This window comes from Mercenaria mercenaria, chromosome 13 (genome assembly GCF_021730395.1).
Source record: "Mercenaria mercenaria strain notata chromosome 13, MADL_Memer_1, whole genome shotgun sequence".
NCBI classification, from domain to species: domain Eukaryota; kingdom Metazoa; phylum Mollusca; class Bivalvia; order Venerida; family Veneridae; genus Mercenaria; species Mercenaria mercenaria.
Window position 1 is genome coordinate 65,748,245 of NC_069373.1, and position 18,615 is coordinate 65,766,859.

The following is an 18,615-nucleotide window of genomic DNA, read 5'->3' on the forward strand; positions in this document are numbered from 1 at the left end:
ATTATTAAAATTAAAAACACTTAATAAAAAAAGAAACCCAAAAATTAAAAAAATAATTATATACTTTCGCATTGACAACAAATATGTCCTTAAAATACTGGCTTTGGAGAAATTCCCACCTTCCATGATGATATAAAATATGAAATTTAAATTCCTTTTAAGGAAAAACCCCCTTTTCCGCCTTAACAACAATTTGTCTTATTTACGGTATTTCGACAAAAACAAAAATAAATAAAACTAAAATTTTTTTACGAAAGCTCTCTGGTTTTAAACATTGAAAAATATTTTTTTATCGAAAGACTACAAAATTTTAAAAAAAATAGTATAAAAAAACAAAGCTTGTATTTTTGTAAAACAAACAGTTAAATAGCCCTTAAAATAAAACCCAAAAAAATACCGCATTGGACATAAACATATTAGCAAAAAATTTCCAAAAAAAACTACACAACAAAAAAACAAAATCAAAAATAAAATTTTTCCCATAACGGAAACTTTTTCACATTCAACCTTTTGTTTTTATGGAACTGCCACCCTTAACGGTCTATTGTCAAATATTAACTCGTTTTTCCCAAAGTTATCCCTTAAAAAAACATTTTCAAAAAAAAATCCCTCTACTTTTTGTTCTTATTTTTCACCTTCCTGTTTGATGGCATCCCAAAAAGGTATTATCCGGTGCCATTTTGTTCTGCAATTTGCTCCCACTTTTTGAAAAATTTTAAAAAAACAGGGGTAGTTAACCCAAATGGTTTAGATATATCAACTAAATTTTTTAATTTCAAAAATTTCAAAAGGATTCTTCCAGAATTCTTGGAAAGAATATATAACAAAAAATAAAATATTTTTTATTAAAAAAACTTTAAGAAAATTGGAAAAGCCTTTTAAAAAGTTTTTAATTTTCTGTTTACTTCTTGAGGCCCCGGTAAAAATTTGTTATTTTAAACCTTACAACAACGAAATATTAAGATGAAAGTATAGGCATTCTACACCATTTTTAACAAAAAAACCAGAAGAAACAATTATGATATTCGTGGTCATGAATAACATCATATATATTTGAAGTTTCTCTTGCACATGCGTGTGAAGCTGAGGCAGTAGTTCTACGCCATTCCATGAAAAGAAAAGACGTAGTTTCAGTAGACAGTTGAAACTCGATATCTCGAAATCGCATATTTCATGGTTCCGTCTATATCGAAGACATTTTCCCGGTCCCAAAAACACGTGAACAAAATACCATTTTCAGCTGAATTTTGGTTATCTCGAAGTAAAACGCTCGATCGCTTGGAATTCGAGATTTCGAGTTTCAACTAGTTTAGATCAATATCACATACAACCTACGAATAATTCTTCAGACCAGTTATTTAGAAAAGCTCAAAATCTAAAATGAATACAAATAAACAAACTAACGAAAATAAGGACTGCATCGACTGCTAAATATCCTTAATAATTGAAAATTTCTATTACATATAATAACATTTCCCTGTAGAATGACAAATCAAGTCAAAATTGAAATTGTATAACTTTTAGTGTCCATTTGATGTCCAAATGGCAATTTTTGGACGATCAGACCAAAACTGATATCGAAAAATTTGAAAATTAAAACAGTTCAAAGATATTAATCACATACAGTTTTTAAGTTGCTTTTTTACTAATCCATATGGATTTCAGTCTAATGAGTCGTACGTTCGAAGAATTATACGATGGTGGATGATAATCATTATCATAGGCCCACAAAATAAAATAACATTCTATAGCAAATAAAACTTTAAGATTCATTATTATTATGTATTATAGCCTCTGCACGACAAAAGCTTTATAAAAATATAAATCAACTCACTCTTGGTTCAACGGATCTTCTTGTCTGAAGATAAATGGATAACATTTAAACACAAGAACTTATTTTCGACAAAAGAATTACCAAACCTTATTCATGTATCCCCGTAACGTTTCATTAGAATGAAAGGGTAAATGGATATGCAGTCTCTAGCTTTAGCACAGAGATGCGTTGCTGGAAAAAGGACGGATAAAATCTTACACTAATTCGAAATTCGAAAACAATGCTATTAATGAAAGGTTCATAAGGTCAAAAGGCAATCGGATATAATATGAATCTATAATCTATCATCAATAACAACAACAAAATCAACATCAATATTCCCCCCACCCAACAACAACAAAAAAAAAAAAAAAAAAAAAAAAAACAACAAAAAACACAACTTAAATCTAAAGCAGACATAGAACTAAAACTTCATAACAAGTGTGACTGAAATGCAGTCTTCAATTACGTTCACAGGAAAAATGCAAAAATGTAGTTTGTTTCTGTATCATCGGATAATCTGAAACGGTACCTAATACCTTATGTTAAAGCATGATTTATTTAAGATTTTAAAAGGCCTATAAATTTGAAAACAATTATTCATTATAACTCGCTAAATAGGCGCAACAAGGTTTATTAGTAACTGTCATTCCAATGCAGTTTTATTTTAAAATTCCACGGGAAGTAGTATAGGACGCGTGTTTCTTACAGACCTTTATGGAACCATAAATTCGCAAAAATGATTAGCTTCCAATTGCAATATAGAAAAAATGCAATTCAGCGCATTAACATCTCCTGCCAAACGGGATAAAGGTTTCACTGTGAAGAAGCCTTCTCTGTATACGAAAAGCACGTAAATGCAACTGGGTTTCAGTCTTTTTGAAGGCTACTCATTCTAAATTATCGATTATCCGTTGTTCTATATTCAGTACATGTAACAATGACCTTGACCCAAGCTATCTAAAATAAAAAAAAACTGGTATCTCTAGAAGCTACCTATTTACCAGGTTTGGTCTGCTTACCGCATTTCTAACTAAACTTATCGTGAGAAAATCACATTTTTTTCCATAACCATGATCTTTACTTTGACCTAAGCAATCAAAAATACATCTAAAACCATGGACTCCCTACAAGCTTCCTAAATTCCAAGTTTGTTTAGACACAACGGAAATTACAGTGAAAAGATAATTTTCTATCTTTAGTAACACTGGCACTGACTTTGATCACGTCAGTTTGATGGAAAGATATGTATATACTACGCTTGCTCACAATATCCAAAAGCAAATATGGACATAAAAATGACATTAATTTTGTAAAGAAATGTCCTATATAGTAAGCATTAAATAAGCACTAAAAGGGCCATAATATATATGTTCCTGAAGCAATTTCACTGATTCTTGCAAGGACACATTTCCCAATTACAATTAACATTATTACGATGATTTATTGAAGTCCGCAAATCAGGTCTGAGATATGACTTCGGACGGACAAATCAAACGGAATAAAAACATGTTACATACGTATAAGTACAAATGGCAATAAATCTCATTTCTTTCAAGCAATCTGTCTGAAATCTCCAGGGTCGCATTTTTTAAACTATGTCTGAAATATGATTCCGGACGGAAAGAAGATGGACTATTTATGTGCAAAGAGCCATAAATCTCGTTTTCTCCAAGCAATCCAACTAAAACTTGCAGGACCGCATATCTTAATATCAGTGAACATTTCTAAATGTACCATAATTTATTGATATCCTACCAACTAGTTATAAGATATGACGCCGAACATTCTAGATGTACTACTTATATAATTGCAAAGGGCCATAAACCTGATCTAAATAAAACTGGCAAGGCTGCATTGCCCTATAACAATTAATATTTCTATCTTATTCTATTACAAATCTCTCCAACCATGTATGAGATATGACTCCGGACGAACAGACAATTGAATAAAACACTATTATGTAATATATAAACGTGAACAAGGGGCCATAAATCTTGTCTTAATCAAGCAGTCTTACCGAAGCTTGCAGGGTTGAATTTCTCTAGAGCAGTTAACATTTCTACCATGTTTTATGAAGACATTCCACCCAATGTCATTGATATGGATTCGGACAGACGGACAGGGCGGACGCCAAAACTCTATTCCTCCACTTTTGCGGGGGATAACAAGCCTTTCATGCTAAGGAACTTTCAACAAGAAGAGTCAGGCAAGATAAGACAAGTAGTAGGGACAAATTTATATTCAAATGTCAATTACACAGTAAAGAATTGTAAAAAAAAGAGCAGCTCGGTTTTATACTGATCAAGTTTGTACAAACGTTTTTAAAAGTTACATTCAAGAGGTTCTACCTCCACCGACACCGTGTAGTTAATTTGCAAACTTTACCTTGGTACTAAACCTTCTTCATAATTCAAATAACTTCAAACCGGATAATTCCGAGTAGTTAGTGCAAGATTTCTTCTATATTTCATATTTCAATTACAAAAAAACTTCAACATAAATATTTCATCCGTAAAACCCGTGATACCTCCGCAACAAGGGCTCGATATTGATTAATTTCATTTAATACCTACTATAAGCATAGCGGAAATAGTTCAAAGAACCCTCTTCAAAATAACATTTGAAGGACTTTAACTCTAATAAAATATATATTCAACCGCAAAACGTCGACAGTATGCAAAAGGCTAGCTTTATCTTGCAGCTTTCTACAAAATTTGATTGAAAGGTAAGTAGAAGCTTCATATGGATTGACTGGGAAAGCTTTTGTGACAGATGGACAGTCCGGCAAGCATAATCAGTATATTCCCTGCAAATGGGGAATCAACATTTTTGGCAGACACCATTGTGTTTCTGTATTATCAATTTGACTCGGATTGTTTAGTGACTCGAGTGAATTCGCACAGCCAAAATTATATTGTACTGCTCTTTTGTATTTGTTACTACATTTAGTACATAGTAACTGCAGAGAGTATAAACTAACCTCCTCTCGTTCATTTCTTCGGTCTGATTTCTCCTAAACACCACACTTGTAACGTCGTTTGAAGGTACTCTATGCTTAGTTCTGCACTTGCAATAAGCAAAAATACTTACTACTGAAATAAGAGATATAAATGAAGGAATTAAAACAAAGTGTCTTAATGAAATGTGTCGCAATTTTTACATGCAGTCAAGATGTTGCCGTTATATGTTTCTAAAATCAAAATATAAGAATCCTTTATAGGTTGTCGTAAACTTATTATTGAAAGCATACCCTCAAATCGTAGAGAATTGTAAAGACAAACAACAAAACCATTGATATATACTCTGATTTTTCGCATCGTGTTCTTGGTTTTTCTCATCGTGGTCTCGAGCATTTGCGTCGTGTTCTCGATTTTTCGCAACGTATTCTCGAATGTAATTGCAATGTGCTGGTAAGAAAATAGGCTATTAAGAATTATATTAATAAAGCGCCTTCGGATCGTGTTCTGGTACGTTCGCATCGTATTCTCATGTCTTCTCGTCTTAAACCGTCCCTAATCAAAGCAAAGCAAGACAAAAGAATAGAAAATAAACCGGATTAATGTAAATAACATGATTCAATTTATTCGTTTTGGTCATCTGTATAAGTGAAAGTTTTAAAGTGTTTTTTAATGAAGTTTTACGAACCTATTACAATAACAGCTGTAGCAAGCAGTACCGCTACGATCATGTAAGTCGGGTTACTTGTTTCTTTAACACTGGTTTCGTAAGCGAAGAATCCTACACTTTGATGAAAGTAGCCGATCCATACCTGAAACATTATCAGTCTCGGTGAAATATGCCATATCACATTTTTTGTAGATTATAGTGAGCCGGTGCTAAGGGGCGTGGGCAGTGTTGCTATTTCCATTACTGCTAATAAACAGACTCAACCAAACCGAGTCTGAAATTTTCACTGTTTGACCCGGTGCTTCCGAGGGATCTACTTTCCAGATTTTATTTGATAGAATTTCCGACACACTCACATATTTTTGTTTCCCTATATGTTATCCATTAGGTGGAGCAAATATTAAAACTAGACAACATACGCCATCTTTTTATCAGGACAAAATTATAGGACTTTAAGGCGACTCAGTTCAGCGAAATAAAAAGGCATAAAAATTCTTTGTAGCTTGTGATTTTCCTGGCAATGGTTACATCTTTTATATCAGCGCACCAGAATAAATGACTTTGACTGTTCGAGGACAATTATTCTGGTATTTTCTGGCCTTGCTAATATAGATACTGTTGAGAAATCCTCTGAAAAAAAGTCTACAAAATACAACAAAGTTAACTTCACTGATCTTGACATGGAATGCGTGATATTTAGAATCTACATAACTTGATTTAAATATGAGAATTTCAAAACAATAATACAAAGAAAGTGATATATCACAAAGTATAATGGTGATTGCTTTAATAAGTTACAGTTTTATCATTTGTTTCAAAGGTACAATTTTCACGGGCATTGTTATTTTAAATGCACGTATCTCTAATGCAAAGACATAACGTATGTATGCATGGAGCAATGTGACCAATATGACTGTATTGAAGGAAAAGCATATAGACTTAAATATATCAAATGACAGACTTACATAAACATCTAATGGCTCTTCTTTACTTTTCCCACAAGCAGGCTTGTCAACCGGAGGTTTACATAGGATTTCAACATTTGACGCAAATGTTACATTACAAAACTCACAGCCGATGATTACTTTCACATCATGTTTGTTTGCTGCATGCATGAGACGATAACCCTGCAATTACGTGAAACACGTTACGTCAATGTTGTATCAAACGATTGAACTACACAATTTTGAGGACATGCATATTTTGGACAAGCCATTTCAGATTTACGTAGAAAGTTTCATTGGCCACGTAGGTCAATATTTTATACAGAGGTAATATTTTTTCAGATCTCTTGTCTTCTTTGGCTTCATACACAGTAATAACAGCATACAAAACTGACTTCAGTGAAAAAAGTATCTGTGTAGGAAACTCTGGATGGCGGCTCACGGGTGTTCCACCATGCTGAATGCTAGTTCATGAAGATTTATAGTTAATGGTGGCTCACCGGGTGTTTCTCTGTGCTGAAAGCTAGTTCACTCAGATTTATAGTTAATGGTGGCTCACTTGGGTGTTTCTCTATGCTGAATGCTAGTTCACTCAGATTTATAGTTAATGGTGGCTCACCGGCTGTTTCTTTATGTTGCAGGCTATTTCATTCAAATATCTTCTAATTAAATGGGGGCTCGGCGGACGTTTCTGTATGTGGAATGCTAGTTCGCTCAGGTGTATATCTAATGGTGGGTTTCTGGATGTTTCTCTATGCTGAATGCTAGATCACTCAGATTTATTTTGACCGAAGGCTCATTAAATGGTTCTCTTTATGCAATGCTTGTTAACTAAGATATAAATTCAACTGTGGTTACTCCCCTGCCATGGAGTTTCTCAATGAAGAATGCTTGTTCTCTCAGATATAAATTCAATAGTAGCTTCCCCTGTGTTTCTCTATTTGGAATGCTATGTGAAATACTAGTTCATTCAGATTAATATTAATGATGCTCCCAGGGTGTGTCTGTCCACTTGAAGTGTTAGCATGCTATATCAGTGTTCTTCACCTTTTAGCCATGTGGTGAAGTACTAGTATACACTCAAATATATTTCTGCACGTAAAGGGATTATGCGTGTCATTCGGATAAAATATAATGATGCTCATATATATATAAATGCCAGATTAGCATTGTTACTGAATTTGTGACTTTTATTTTGCTATTGTTATGTTACTTATCCAATTGAAACAATTGAACAACTCGTATGTTTTCGGTATAATATTTCGCTAATATCAGTGATAAAATATATTATACATATACACTTATATTGTGCGTTTATTTTGATAAATTAAACGATCCATATAGCGTGTTAAAAATCTCAAATTAAATTTTATAGAATTGAAATATATAAGAGGGTAATGTTTGAACCTTACATTGATAACAAGGTATGGTTGATGTTCATGGTAGAGCTTGACCTCTGTGAAGTTTTCAAGTACAGGATCAGTTACATATTCAAGAGTCGCAATATGGCTATGAAGATTGTCAGCGGTAACAGAAGCCACACCGTCCATCTCGAATCCTAACCTGTGTTTATAGATATTAAGTTTAGCTAACTCATGTTTGATATGTACCGCTCTCAAAGTCAGCTTTCTCGAAAAACAAACACCAGATTAGCAACTGAATCATACCAGCTTTGAATACCTCAACCACCAGACCAATCTTGCCTTTTAAAAATACTTAAAACTTATGTTATATAGATCTAAGTATGACTATATGTTCATTTTTGTCGAGTGTATTCTTAGGTCTCATCGACGACCGTTCAAGGTAAACATCAGAAAGAAAACATTAATACTTAAGAAAAAAGCTGTTTCAACATCAAAACTGACCAATTTCCATTCTTTCTAAGTTTTAAGACATACAATAGAGAACATGTTTGAATCATGCCAAATACGACGATCTCGCAGTGTACTTTTTATATGAAAAAACTGTGCATCTGTGATGTTTGCTAATAAAAGTTATATAAAACAAATACACGCTGCTAAGGTTACAAGAACAAGTTTCTTTACATATTTGATGGTAGTCTAAGAAATCGTTAAAATGTTGTTTTTTTCTACTCATTTCAGCCCCCATATCCAAAGCATTTGACATAAAAAGGTCAATAAAATAATAAGTCGTCATATCCTTTGAAAAAGCGCTTTAAAAACGATTAACAATTGTATTTTATAAACTTTTACATTCGGTTTACTAAAAAAATCCACAAAACCTACATTAATATATTTGTTAGTATATTGTGTAAGCTATTCAACACACAGTTGACTTTTTATCGCAACTCACCACATTCATTCAAATGAGCGGGAAAAAAAGATGCATTTACGGACTTTAAAAATAATACTTAGCTAGGTACAGTTTCACAAACCTGGCAGACACATATTCGCTGCCATTTTTTCCCTTTACCATACTCAATCCAGAAACAGCTGATGTGTTTTTATACCTAGGGGAAGGACAGTGAATAGCATCAGTTTCGCCGCTCTTCGTGCAGTTCTGTAACAAGTGAGTCATTGGGTTTATAAGATGATTTGACACTTGGATATGTAATCTTTCACTTTAGAATTTTTTTTTTCTCTTGCCAGACAATGTCTCTGGATTTCATTTTTGGAACATAATGTGTTTTTTTTGTCTGGTATCAGTTGGTATCAAACGTTATTTATATCACGCACACGTAACAAATATTCTAACGTTAAGTGAAAAATGTACTTCTAACAAATCCAAATTACCAAAACTATTTAATAAACAAGTATTTTATTGAAGTTTCTTAATTGCATTTGTATGATAAATGGAACAAGTAAAACCACAAAAAAGATATTTGTGGTTGCTAACGGTATAAATTCAATACGGCCAAAAAGAGATAACAATTGACAAAATAAATGTTACACGATAAATTAATTTTAACAAAATGTGGGTGTGAATTTCGTTCGCATCATTTACTAGTAATTTAGACATAAAAATCTTAAAATATCCCTTAGCATTTAACCTTGCTGATAGGACATTATCGGCTTGACAAAATATCATATTCATAAACAGGTGTAACTGTACAACAAAAGATGTGAAGCTATATTGATATCTTGCGCTATGTTTATAACGATGCAAACGCAAAACAAAAAGCTACTTCTTTCATATTCTTTCCGAGGTTCAGTTCAATGCAGCTTTATTTTGAGATAACTAAAAGTCAATAAAATATGTTTACCTCGGATATTGTCTTGAAACCATCAATAATTGCATATACCATAGGTGTCTGTATGGTATTCAAGTTTGACCCTTCTACAGTCAAAGTGATTCCTCCGCTAAAATAACAAGCATATATCATCTTCCACATAGAGGGCAGAAAATGTTACAGGAAATTATATCAATCTTTTTACTACATGTCCACAAACACGCCGTAGCTGAAACCTCATAAAAAACCCTGAAAGTACAATAAGCAAGCGAAGTCCGGTCCTAAAAGGATAAAAGGTTACGAAATCTGACAGGTTACTGTCTGATGGTACCTGGGCATGATTTTGGACTCAAGTCCTGCTACATGTATTCTAGGCTATCAGGCATGCAAATGAGTTGTCATTTGTAAGTTTTCTGTCAGGTTGCTATAAAGTGTTTGGTTATCTATCACAAAATGATTTTTCATTTTGGCTTTTAATACTTACCGATATACATGAAACTGCTCAGACTAAGAAGGAGTGGCTTTCCAGAGTTGTTGCTATGTTTGATTGTTTTAGAAAGTTTTGCCTTTAACTGCATTAACCTAATTTTGTTCATGGTAATAGTTTTCTCTAAACCTCTTTATAAAACATTGTTCGCGAAGTTTTTAAGTATATTCTCTGCATATAGTTAGTGCGAGTATATGAAATGGTAAATTATCTCCATAATTATCTGCGTGCGGGTGAAGCGAGAACATAAATGTCACCGCATGAAAACAATGCGAGTATGTAATGTAACAAACTATATTATGCTTGCAGGTAGCACAAAACTAGTATATAGAGTGATAACTTGCATTTTATTTGAAATACATTTTAAAATTTTGATTGTTCTTCTTTTACTTCAAGTTTGGAATGATGCAGTTATTTGTAACATTTTCACCACTGGACGTATCTGGTGAAACATGAGTCAAGCACAAAATATTCATTAACATTTTGAAAAAGAATTTCCGAAAAATAGTTTGATGGTCTACAAGAAATACAGCATAAGGACGGCCTTAGAACAGTCAGTGGCAAAATCAAAACGAGGAATTTAAACCGATTGTGAAGTCAGTGATAAGCCAGTAGTCTGAGAATTGTACGCCAATGAGAAAGAAATGCGTTGTGGTAATTTTGGCGAAAGATTGATTATTAGCTAACAAAGGAAGTTTTCAAACCATTGAGAATAGACGAATACGTACATTCTTCAATGTCAATGCAGGAAACAATGTTCGTAAAACATTTCAATTCAATGAAACAAAATTCGAAACTCTAAGAAAATATCAAAATTATGTTAGCTATCTGTTAAGGGTCATTGATTGCACCTAAATGATCAGTATTTAGTACCATTTACCTATAGAAACTCTTCTTAGGATGTATGTCAGTAATGACTGGGTCCGCAACATATAAGTATGTTATGTTCATTTCTTCTAAAACTCGGGCTCCATCAATCTGTACCAATACATCTTGCAACTTATCTTCATCTACAGATCCCGTCTTGCAAATCAGCTCATTTGGTGAATAAGTTCTGGAATGTACGGTAATATTTCTGACAAGTTATTCCATAACGAATAATGCAAGTAATTTTTAACCTTATGCATAGGTGCCAAAAGAAGAATCAAATCATTTTCTTCGCATTCTCCTAGCACATCTTCCTGCAGTAGATTGAAGGTATTTTCTTTGTAAAACTTTTTTTTATTTTGCAGTTATGTATAGTTACGTTTTTATTATGATAATGTGACGGGTGTAAATACTGGCATTGGAATAATCAAGATAAACATTCTGGTCAAATTTCTTGAAGATAGGGTCATAAACATGGCCTCTAGAGTGATAACTAGCTTCTACTTTGATATGAGCCGGTGACCTTGTTTTTGACCCCTCATGACCTTGTTTCAAACTTGGCATAGGAATCATCAAAACATTTTAAACAAGTTCCATGAAGACAGGATCATAGATATTGCATCAAAAGTGTTCACAAGCTTTTCTTTTGATTTGAGTCGGGACCTAGGTTTTGACCCCACATGACCCTGTTTCGAACTTGGCCTATGAATCATCAAGCAAGTTTCATGAAGATAGGGTCATGAATATGGCATCTAAAGTGTTCACAAGCTTTTCTTTTGATTTGAGCGGGTGACCTAGTTTTTGACTCTACATGACCCGATTTCAAAGCTGGCCTAAAAAGATAAACATTCTTACTAAGATTCATGGAGATAGGTTCATAAATGTGACATCAGGAGTGTTAACAAGGTTTTCCTTTGATATGACCAGGTGACATAGTTTTGACCCAATATAACTCAGTTTCAAACTTAGCCTAGGAATTATCAAGATAAAAATTCTTACCAAGCTTCATTACAGAAATGACGTCAGATAAAAAAGTTAACATTTAAAAAGCGTAACGTAAAAAATAACATTCTAGGTGATTAAAAATACAAAAAAAAAAGAAAAAGTGGAAACTCCACAGGTCGCTCAACACAACAAAAACGAAAATGTTGCAGGCTCGGTTTGATTGAGCCTGTTCATGGACGGTAGTTAAAATGCATGCTACCGTCCACGCCCTCTAGCCCCGGGTTGAGCAGAACTCAACATTTACACATGCTAAAAGTACAAAAAACAATTTAGAGACATCCGCAGATGTGTTCATACGGCGGTGCACATGGAACCTTCAATGCTACACTAGCGTGTAATTCCATGAAAAGCGGCGTATGGTCCCCAGTTAAAATAATGGGTTTGCCCTAAACGAAAAAACAATGAGCAGAACTAAACAAACTGGAATTTAGAAAGGGGATCTGAGGTTATGGAGCCTGCATATCACAGGAACTGCCAAAAGACAAAATTAAAAAGCAGGAACCATATCCAAGGGGTGATTAAACAATACCCAAAGCTATGAAAGCGGGAGTATTGGAACCACCCAGGCCAAAATGTTCATGCTGAGAAACTAAACAGTACCAGTAACACGACATAAAAGTCGTGCTGAACGATCTGAGAAGATCAAAATATAACAGCCCTCTAAACACTTTATCAAAATATTAAAGTGTCATCATTATGGCACCAATGTGCGTACTTTGTGAACAAACCTGGTATATATAAAAAAAACAAAAATCACATACGTGGTTTGAATCAATTGATCCTTCCTTGTAACTAGGTCAAAAGTAGGATTCATGTGGTTAACGGGTTCACACACGTTATCCCCTATTGTAACTGTAATATATCTTCCAATATTTAGTTGTTGTCCATACACTGTTACAGATGTGCCCCCAGAAATGGGTCCCGAAGTCGGTTTGATAGACGTTATAACTGGAACCTGCGTTAAATTATCAATTTGGTTACATATTGATGGAGTTGAAGACAGAGGTGCTGGGCCATTGGCACTCTTTTAACGAATCACAGCACCATGCAATATCGCTTTCGCGTACGAGAAGAAGAAGAAGTAACATATTGATGCAGTAATATAATTGATTGTCTTTATTTCAAACTTTTGATCATAATATTCCACGTACTTGAGATATTTTCGGGGGCAATATTTCAAACGTACTTTGTTCTGAATGTATTATACCCTGCATCCTATATATTACCGTAAGCATATCCCTAAGGAAATAAAACTTCCGTCCGAAAATTCACTGTCATTGAAACTTGTTTTATATGTGCGCTTGAGTACTGAACTTTAATAACGGGACAATTGCAAAAAATCTTACACATATACGAGGATGGGATTAAAAGTAATGCAACCAGCTATTGTTCACCGCTATTGTTAGCGCGGGTATAAAATTACCGCCTTGCACGCGTTTCCCATTGTCATAGCTTTCAATAGATGTATAAACTATACATGTACACACAATATCTCGCTCCAATTACATTTGCACAAACCCTACTCGTAGGCGGTTAGGCAAAATGGTTGGAAAAAGAGTCAAAAATGCGAACAAAATCAGGGCTTACATTAAGACTCGCGCTTCACTCGGCAGAGGTTCAGAGGATATTTATGCAGAAATATTATGTGCTGTTTACGGTAGTAATCAAATGTCCTTTTCCACAGTTTGCAGATGGGTTAGGCAATTTTGTGCAGGCATGGAGTCTTTTAAAAATGCACCTTAATCTGGTCGACCTAAGTCTGCAAGTAGTCCACGGATTGTTGAAAAAAATCAAACAAATAGTAAAATGTGACGCAAGTTATACTTCTCAGCTGATTGTGGACATAGTTGGATTTTCAAAAGCATCTGTATTGCGCATTCTGCGAAATATTTTGAAATTTAAGAAGAAAATCGCTAAATGGGCCCTGCATTTGCTCACCGAGGAGCAAAAACGCACGAGTGGTAAGATGGCGCACCAACTTTTAAAAAAGTTTCCAAGATACGATCAGAAAAAAAAAATGAATGTAGTGACAGGTAATGAGTCTTCGATACATTTCTTCGAACCGCACAGAAAAATAAATAACCGAGTATGGCTCACCAAAAATGCCAGAAGGCCTTACATTGCCAAAAGGATTGCAAGTGTGAAAAAGATTATGTATGCCATATTTTTTCACTACTGAAGGACTAGCAGTCTAGGTCCTTTTACCCAAAGGCAGGTCAATGAATGCAAGGTTTTATAAGAAAAATGTTTTTAGAAAGCTTCTCAAATTATTCTTCCATATAGGTCGGCCAAATTTGTTATTTGTTAAATAACAACGCCTCGAGTCACAAGGCTGGAAGTGTGACATCGTTTCTGAATGAACAGATGGTCTATGTTCTAGAACACCCGCCCTATTCTCGCGATCTAGCCCCCTGTGACTTTTTCCTGCTCCCTCGTCTCAAGAAAAAGCTTGCTGGTAGAAAAAATATACATCCCGCCTTATTTGACCTCCTTAAAGATAGAACTGAAAAAAACTATGAGAAAGCTTTCAATGGATGAAAACATTGAGACTTTGTGTATTTGTCAAAGGAGAGAACTTCGAAGGTTTGAAATGAAGATGTCCGTCATCCCATCCTTAGTTGTCATTTAACAGCATTGGTTTCAGTACTTTTGATCCCTACCTCGTACGAATAAGAGTTTCGGCACAGTATGTAGTGTCGACACCTATTGTAGATCTATCTAATTTAGAATGACTGGTTACAAAAGGTCAGCGTTGTGTTTGTTTGACTTTTAGTAAATCTGGCAATTTAAAAAGAAAAAGTATGCATTTCAATGATTCGTCTTTTAATTACTTAAAAACTTCTTATTTCGACCTCAGTTTCTCTGATCCAATACGTTGCACGCATGTGTTCCAACTCAAAATTAACTTTTCAAAATTTCGGAAAACATTTTATTTTTATTTTCAATCTATATCAGTTATAATGCAGTAATTTCGATTGGTTTTAAATATTTAACAAAACGTTTACATAATTAATATTTACATTTAAACAGTTCATCCCTGATAACCAGATATAAGGAAAACATGTATGTACTATTGCCGTGTTAAAAGGTACAAACTTATATTGAAAAAGAAATGCCAAGATTGTGATTTATTTGTTATTTATAAACAAATAACGAATACGTTACCCAGAAGTAAAACCGTTTGGAATACCATCCTGTTGAATTATTTGCGAATGTTATCACTACGCTACCATTTCTCTGTCTGTTACTTGGATACAGTTTACAGGATATTCTGAAGAGATATATTTATCAGTAGTATTCTAGTTTACATGGCTATTTTTCTTGATGCATTGTAAGAACATCTGATTCAAAATTAAATAAAATCTGCTCTTTAAACAATTTAACGGATAGATCACGGCTAAACAATTTCATTTGTATCAACTTCCAAGATGACTCAGTATAGATGTGTTTCATATTCAACTGGAGATTACACAAACCGCATCTAAAGTTTTGATATTCAGTTTCAGCTTTAGTGTTAAAAGTGATTTCCAGTGCTTGCTTAAACTGTTATAAAACTGTAGAAAGGAAACATATCGTATATTGTTGCTGAAACGTAAAGTGTACGTTTTTCGTGGGACATTTTGATAGTTGGAAACTAGCGTGACAAATCCGATGGTTTGGCTTATTAATGTTCCGCAGGTGCGTTGACATTTTAATGCGCCACAGGTGCGCTGGTATTTGAATTCGCCGCAGGTGCGTTGGCCTTTTGATATGCTTCAGGTGCGTTGGACTTTAAATGCTCCGCAAGTTCGTTGACGTTGAACTTTTAATGCTCAACAGGCGCTTCGGCATTATTATAATGCAAAGGAAGGATGGCTATATAATGCTCCACACTAGGGTTGACCTTTAAATGCTCCATACGTGAGGTGACTTGTTAATGCTCCATATCTAAGGTCACCATAGTCACTTGAAATTATAGCATGAATTACAGTTAAACTGTTAACATTTCTTTTTTGATTTACCAGTTTGAATAATCTTGTTATACATATAAATACTTTCTAAAAACATAATGGTGTTTTAAAGAGCATGTACACATTGCGTGATGCATACGCAACAGTTCTTCTATTACATACTCGTTTACACTCGTAAATGATAGACCTAGTACATTGAAAATGTCAACATAGATGAACTATTTAACCTCATTAAAATTATGTTATAAATGGGGTCTCCTACCTAATATGAAATGTATATATGTCAACAAAAATATTGACGTTTGAGCTTCTATTGTTACTTTGAGTTTGAAAATAAATTTTAAACTAGAAAATGCTTTTGTAAAAAAGCGCATGTCTCCCCCAATGCAAAGTTCTATAGGCAAGACGTCAATAGGGGTCAGGAATCAAAGAGACACTGATGGTTGGCTGCAATAGGGATCATCTACTTGGCATGTCCAGTCATCCCGCTAAATTTCAACACTCTTGGCCTAGTGGTTCTCAAGTCACTGTTCAGGCTCCTGTGACCTTGACTTTTGATCAAGTGACCTCAAAATAAATAGGGGTCATCTACTCTGCATGTCCAATCATCCTATTAAGTTTCAACATTGTAGGTCAAATGGTTCTCAAGTTATTTCCAAAAAATGATTTTACATGAACAGGCCACTGTGACCTTGACCTTTAACAGACTGACCCCAAAATCAATAGGGATCATCTACTCTGCATGTTCAATCATCCTATGAAGTTTCAACATTCTGGGTCAAGTGGTTCTCAAGTTATTGATCAGAACTGATTATCAATGTTCAGGCCCCTGTGACCTTGACCTTTAACGGAGTGGCCCCAAAAACAATAGAGGTCATTTACTCTGCATGAACAATCATCCTATGAAGTTTCAACATTCTGGGTCGAGAGGTTCACAAGTTATTGATTGGAAATGGTTTTCAATGTTCAGGCCCCTGTGGCCTTGACCTTTAACAGAGTGACCCTAAAATCGTTAGGGGTCATCTACTCTGCATGACCAATCATCCTATGAAGTTTCATCATTCTGGGTCAAGTGGTTCTCAAGTTACTGATCGGAAATGTTTTTCAATGTTCGGGGCCCCTGTGACCTTGACCTTTCACAGAGTGATCCCAAAATCGTTAGGGGTCATCTATTCTGCATGACCAATCATCCTATGAAGTTTCAACATTCTGGGTCAAGTGGTTCTCAAGTTATTGACCGGAAATGGTTTTCCATGTTCAGGCCCCTGTGACCTTGACCTTTAACGGAGTGACCCCAAAATCGATAGGGGTCATCTACTTTGCATGTACAATGATCCTATGAAGTTTCAACATTCTGGGTCAAGTGGTTCTCTAGTTATTGATCGGAAATGGTTTTCCACGTTCAGGCCCCTGTGACCTTGACCTTTGACGGAGTGACCCCAAAATCAATAGGGGTCATCTAATCTTCATGACCAATCATCCTATGAAGTTTCAACATTCTGGATCAAGTGGTTCTCTAGTTATTGATCGGAAATGGTTTTCAATGTTCAGGCCCCTGTGACCTTGACCTTTGACGGAGTGGCCCCAAAATCAAAAGGGGTCATCTACTCTTCATGACCAATCATCCTATGAAGTTTCAACATTCAGGGTCAAATGGTTCTCTAGTTATTGATCGGAAATGGTTTTCAATGTTCAGGCCCCTGTGACCTTGACCTTTGACGGAGTGGCCCCAAAATCAAAAGGGGTCATCTACTCTTCATGACCAATCATCCTATGAAGTTTCAACATTCAGGGTCAAGTGGTTCTCTAGTTATTGATCGGAAATGGTTTTCAATGTTCAGGCCCCTGTGACCTTGACCTTTGACGGAGTGACCCCAAAATCAATAGGGGTCATCTACTCTTCATGACCAATCATCCTATGAAGTTTCAACATTCTGGGTCAAGTGGTTCTCTAGTTATTGATCGGAAATGTTTTTTCAATGTTCAGGCCCCTGTGACCTTGACCTTTGACGGAGTGACCCCAAAAACAATAGGGGTCGTCTACTCCAGCAGCCCTACAACCCTAGAAGTTTGAAGGTTCTAGGTCAAATGGTTCTCCAGTTATTGCTCGGAAATGAAGTGTGACGTACGGACGGACAGACGGACGGACGGACAGACGGACGGACGGACAGGGCAAAAACAATATGTCTCCTGGGGGAGACATAATAAACTGGATTTACCTTACTCCTGGCTCGAAGAGACTTTCTATTGACGCACATGGTTCGCCTGCTATAGTAACAGCATTCACTGTGTCGCCATACACTACACCTAGATTAACGCCTTCTATTTCTACTGTCGTAGTTGCATTGACATGCGCACTCAGAGGGTATACCTGGGGCAAAGTAATACATGTTTATAAACCGGCAAAAGGAATTTTTAACATTAAATTTTGAAGGAGAAGCTTGTTGCATCGCTTTGATGTTACGCCATTACTTCCTGTTTATCAAACGTGCAGAACTACCTTGACATCAGAGTTTACAAAGTATGAATTAACTCTAATTAAAGAAGTGTCGATAGTAATTTTTCATTTTGAAAGGCATTTGACATTCTTACTTGACACTGATCAGTCGATCATTTGGGTACCTATTTTGTTGATATAAATGAATAGTACGCATTAAAAATTCCTAAGCATGAAAATAAAACTGTAATTGTTTGACCTATGTATAACAAAGACTTGTATAACTGCTTGT

The 18,615-nt window shown here is 35.0% G+C and overlaps 1 protein-coding gene across 1 annotated transcript; it reads right to left on the reverse strand.

Moving 5' to 3' along the window:
* Positions 1-991: 991 nt before the first annotated feature.
* On the reverse strand, positions 992-18,252 carry LOC123530164 (plexin-2-like). The gene is made up of 11 exons (XM_053520952.1): positions 18,106-18,252; positions 15,102-15,207; positions 12,698-12,891; positions 10,945-11,118; positions 9,611-9,707; positions 8,783-8,907; positions 7,800-7,950; positions 6,409-6,570; positions 5,462-5,585; positions 4,797-4,908; positions 992-1,097 (listed from the first exon to the last, which is right to left on the reverse strand). The coding sequence occupies exons 3-11, from the start codon at positions 12,748-12,750 to the stop codon at positions 992-994; spliced, it is 1,104 nt and encodes a 367-aa protein (XP_053376927.1). The 5' UTR covers positions 12,751-12,891; positions 15,102-15,207; positions 18,106-18,252.
* Between the last annotated feature and the right edge of the window lie 363 nt (positions 18,253-18,615).

Excerpts from the sequence above, each read along its gene's own strand:
- LOC123530164 (XM_053520952.1), bottom strand. The coding sequence starts at position 12,750 with ATGAATCCTACTTTTGACCTAGTTACAAGGAAGGATCAATTGATTCAA. Across the intron at positions 11,119-12,697 it reads GATCAATTGATTCAAACCAC|AACTTATTCACCAAATGAGC; the intron begins GTATGTGATTTT and ends CGTACATTCCAG. Across the intron at positions 8,908-9,610 it reads GTTTCAAGACAATATCCGAG|AACTGCACGAAGAGCGGCGA; the intron begins GTAAACATATTT and ends CACTTGTTACAG.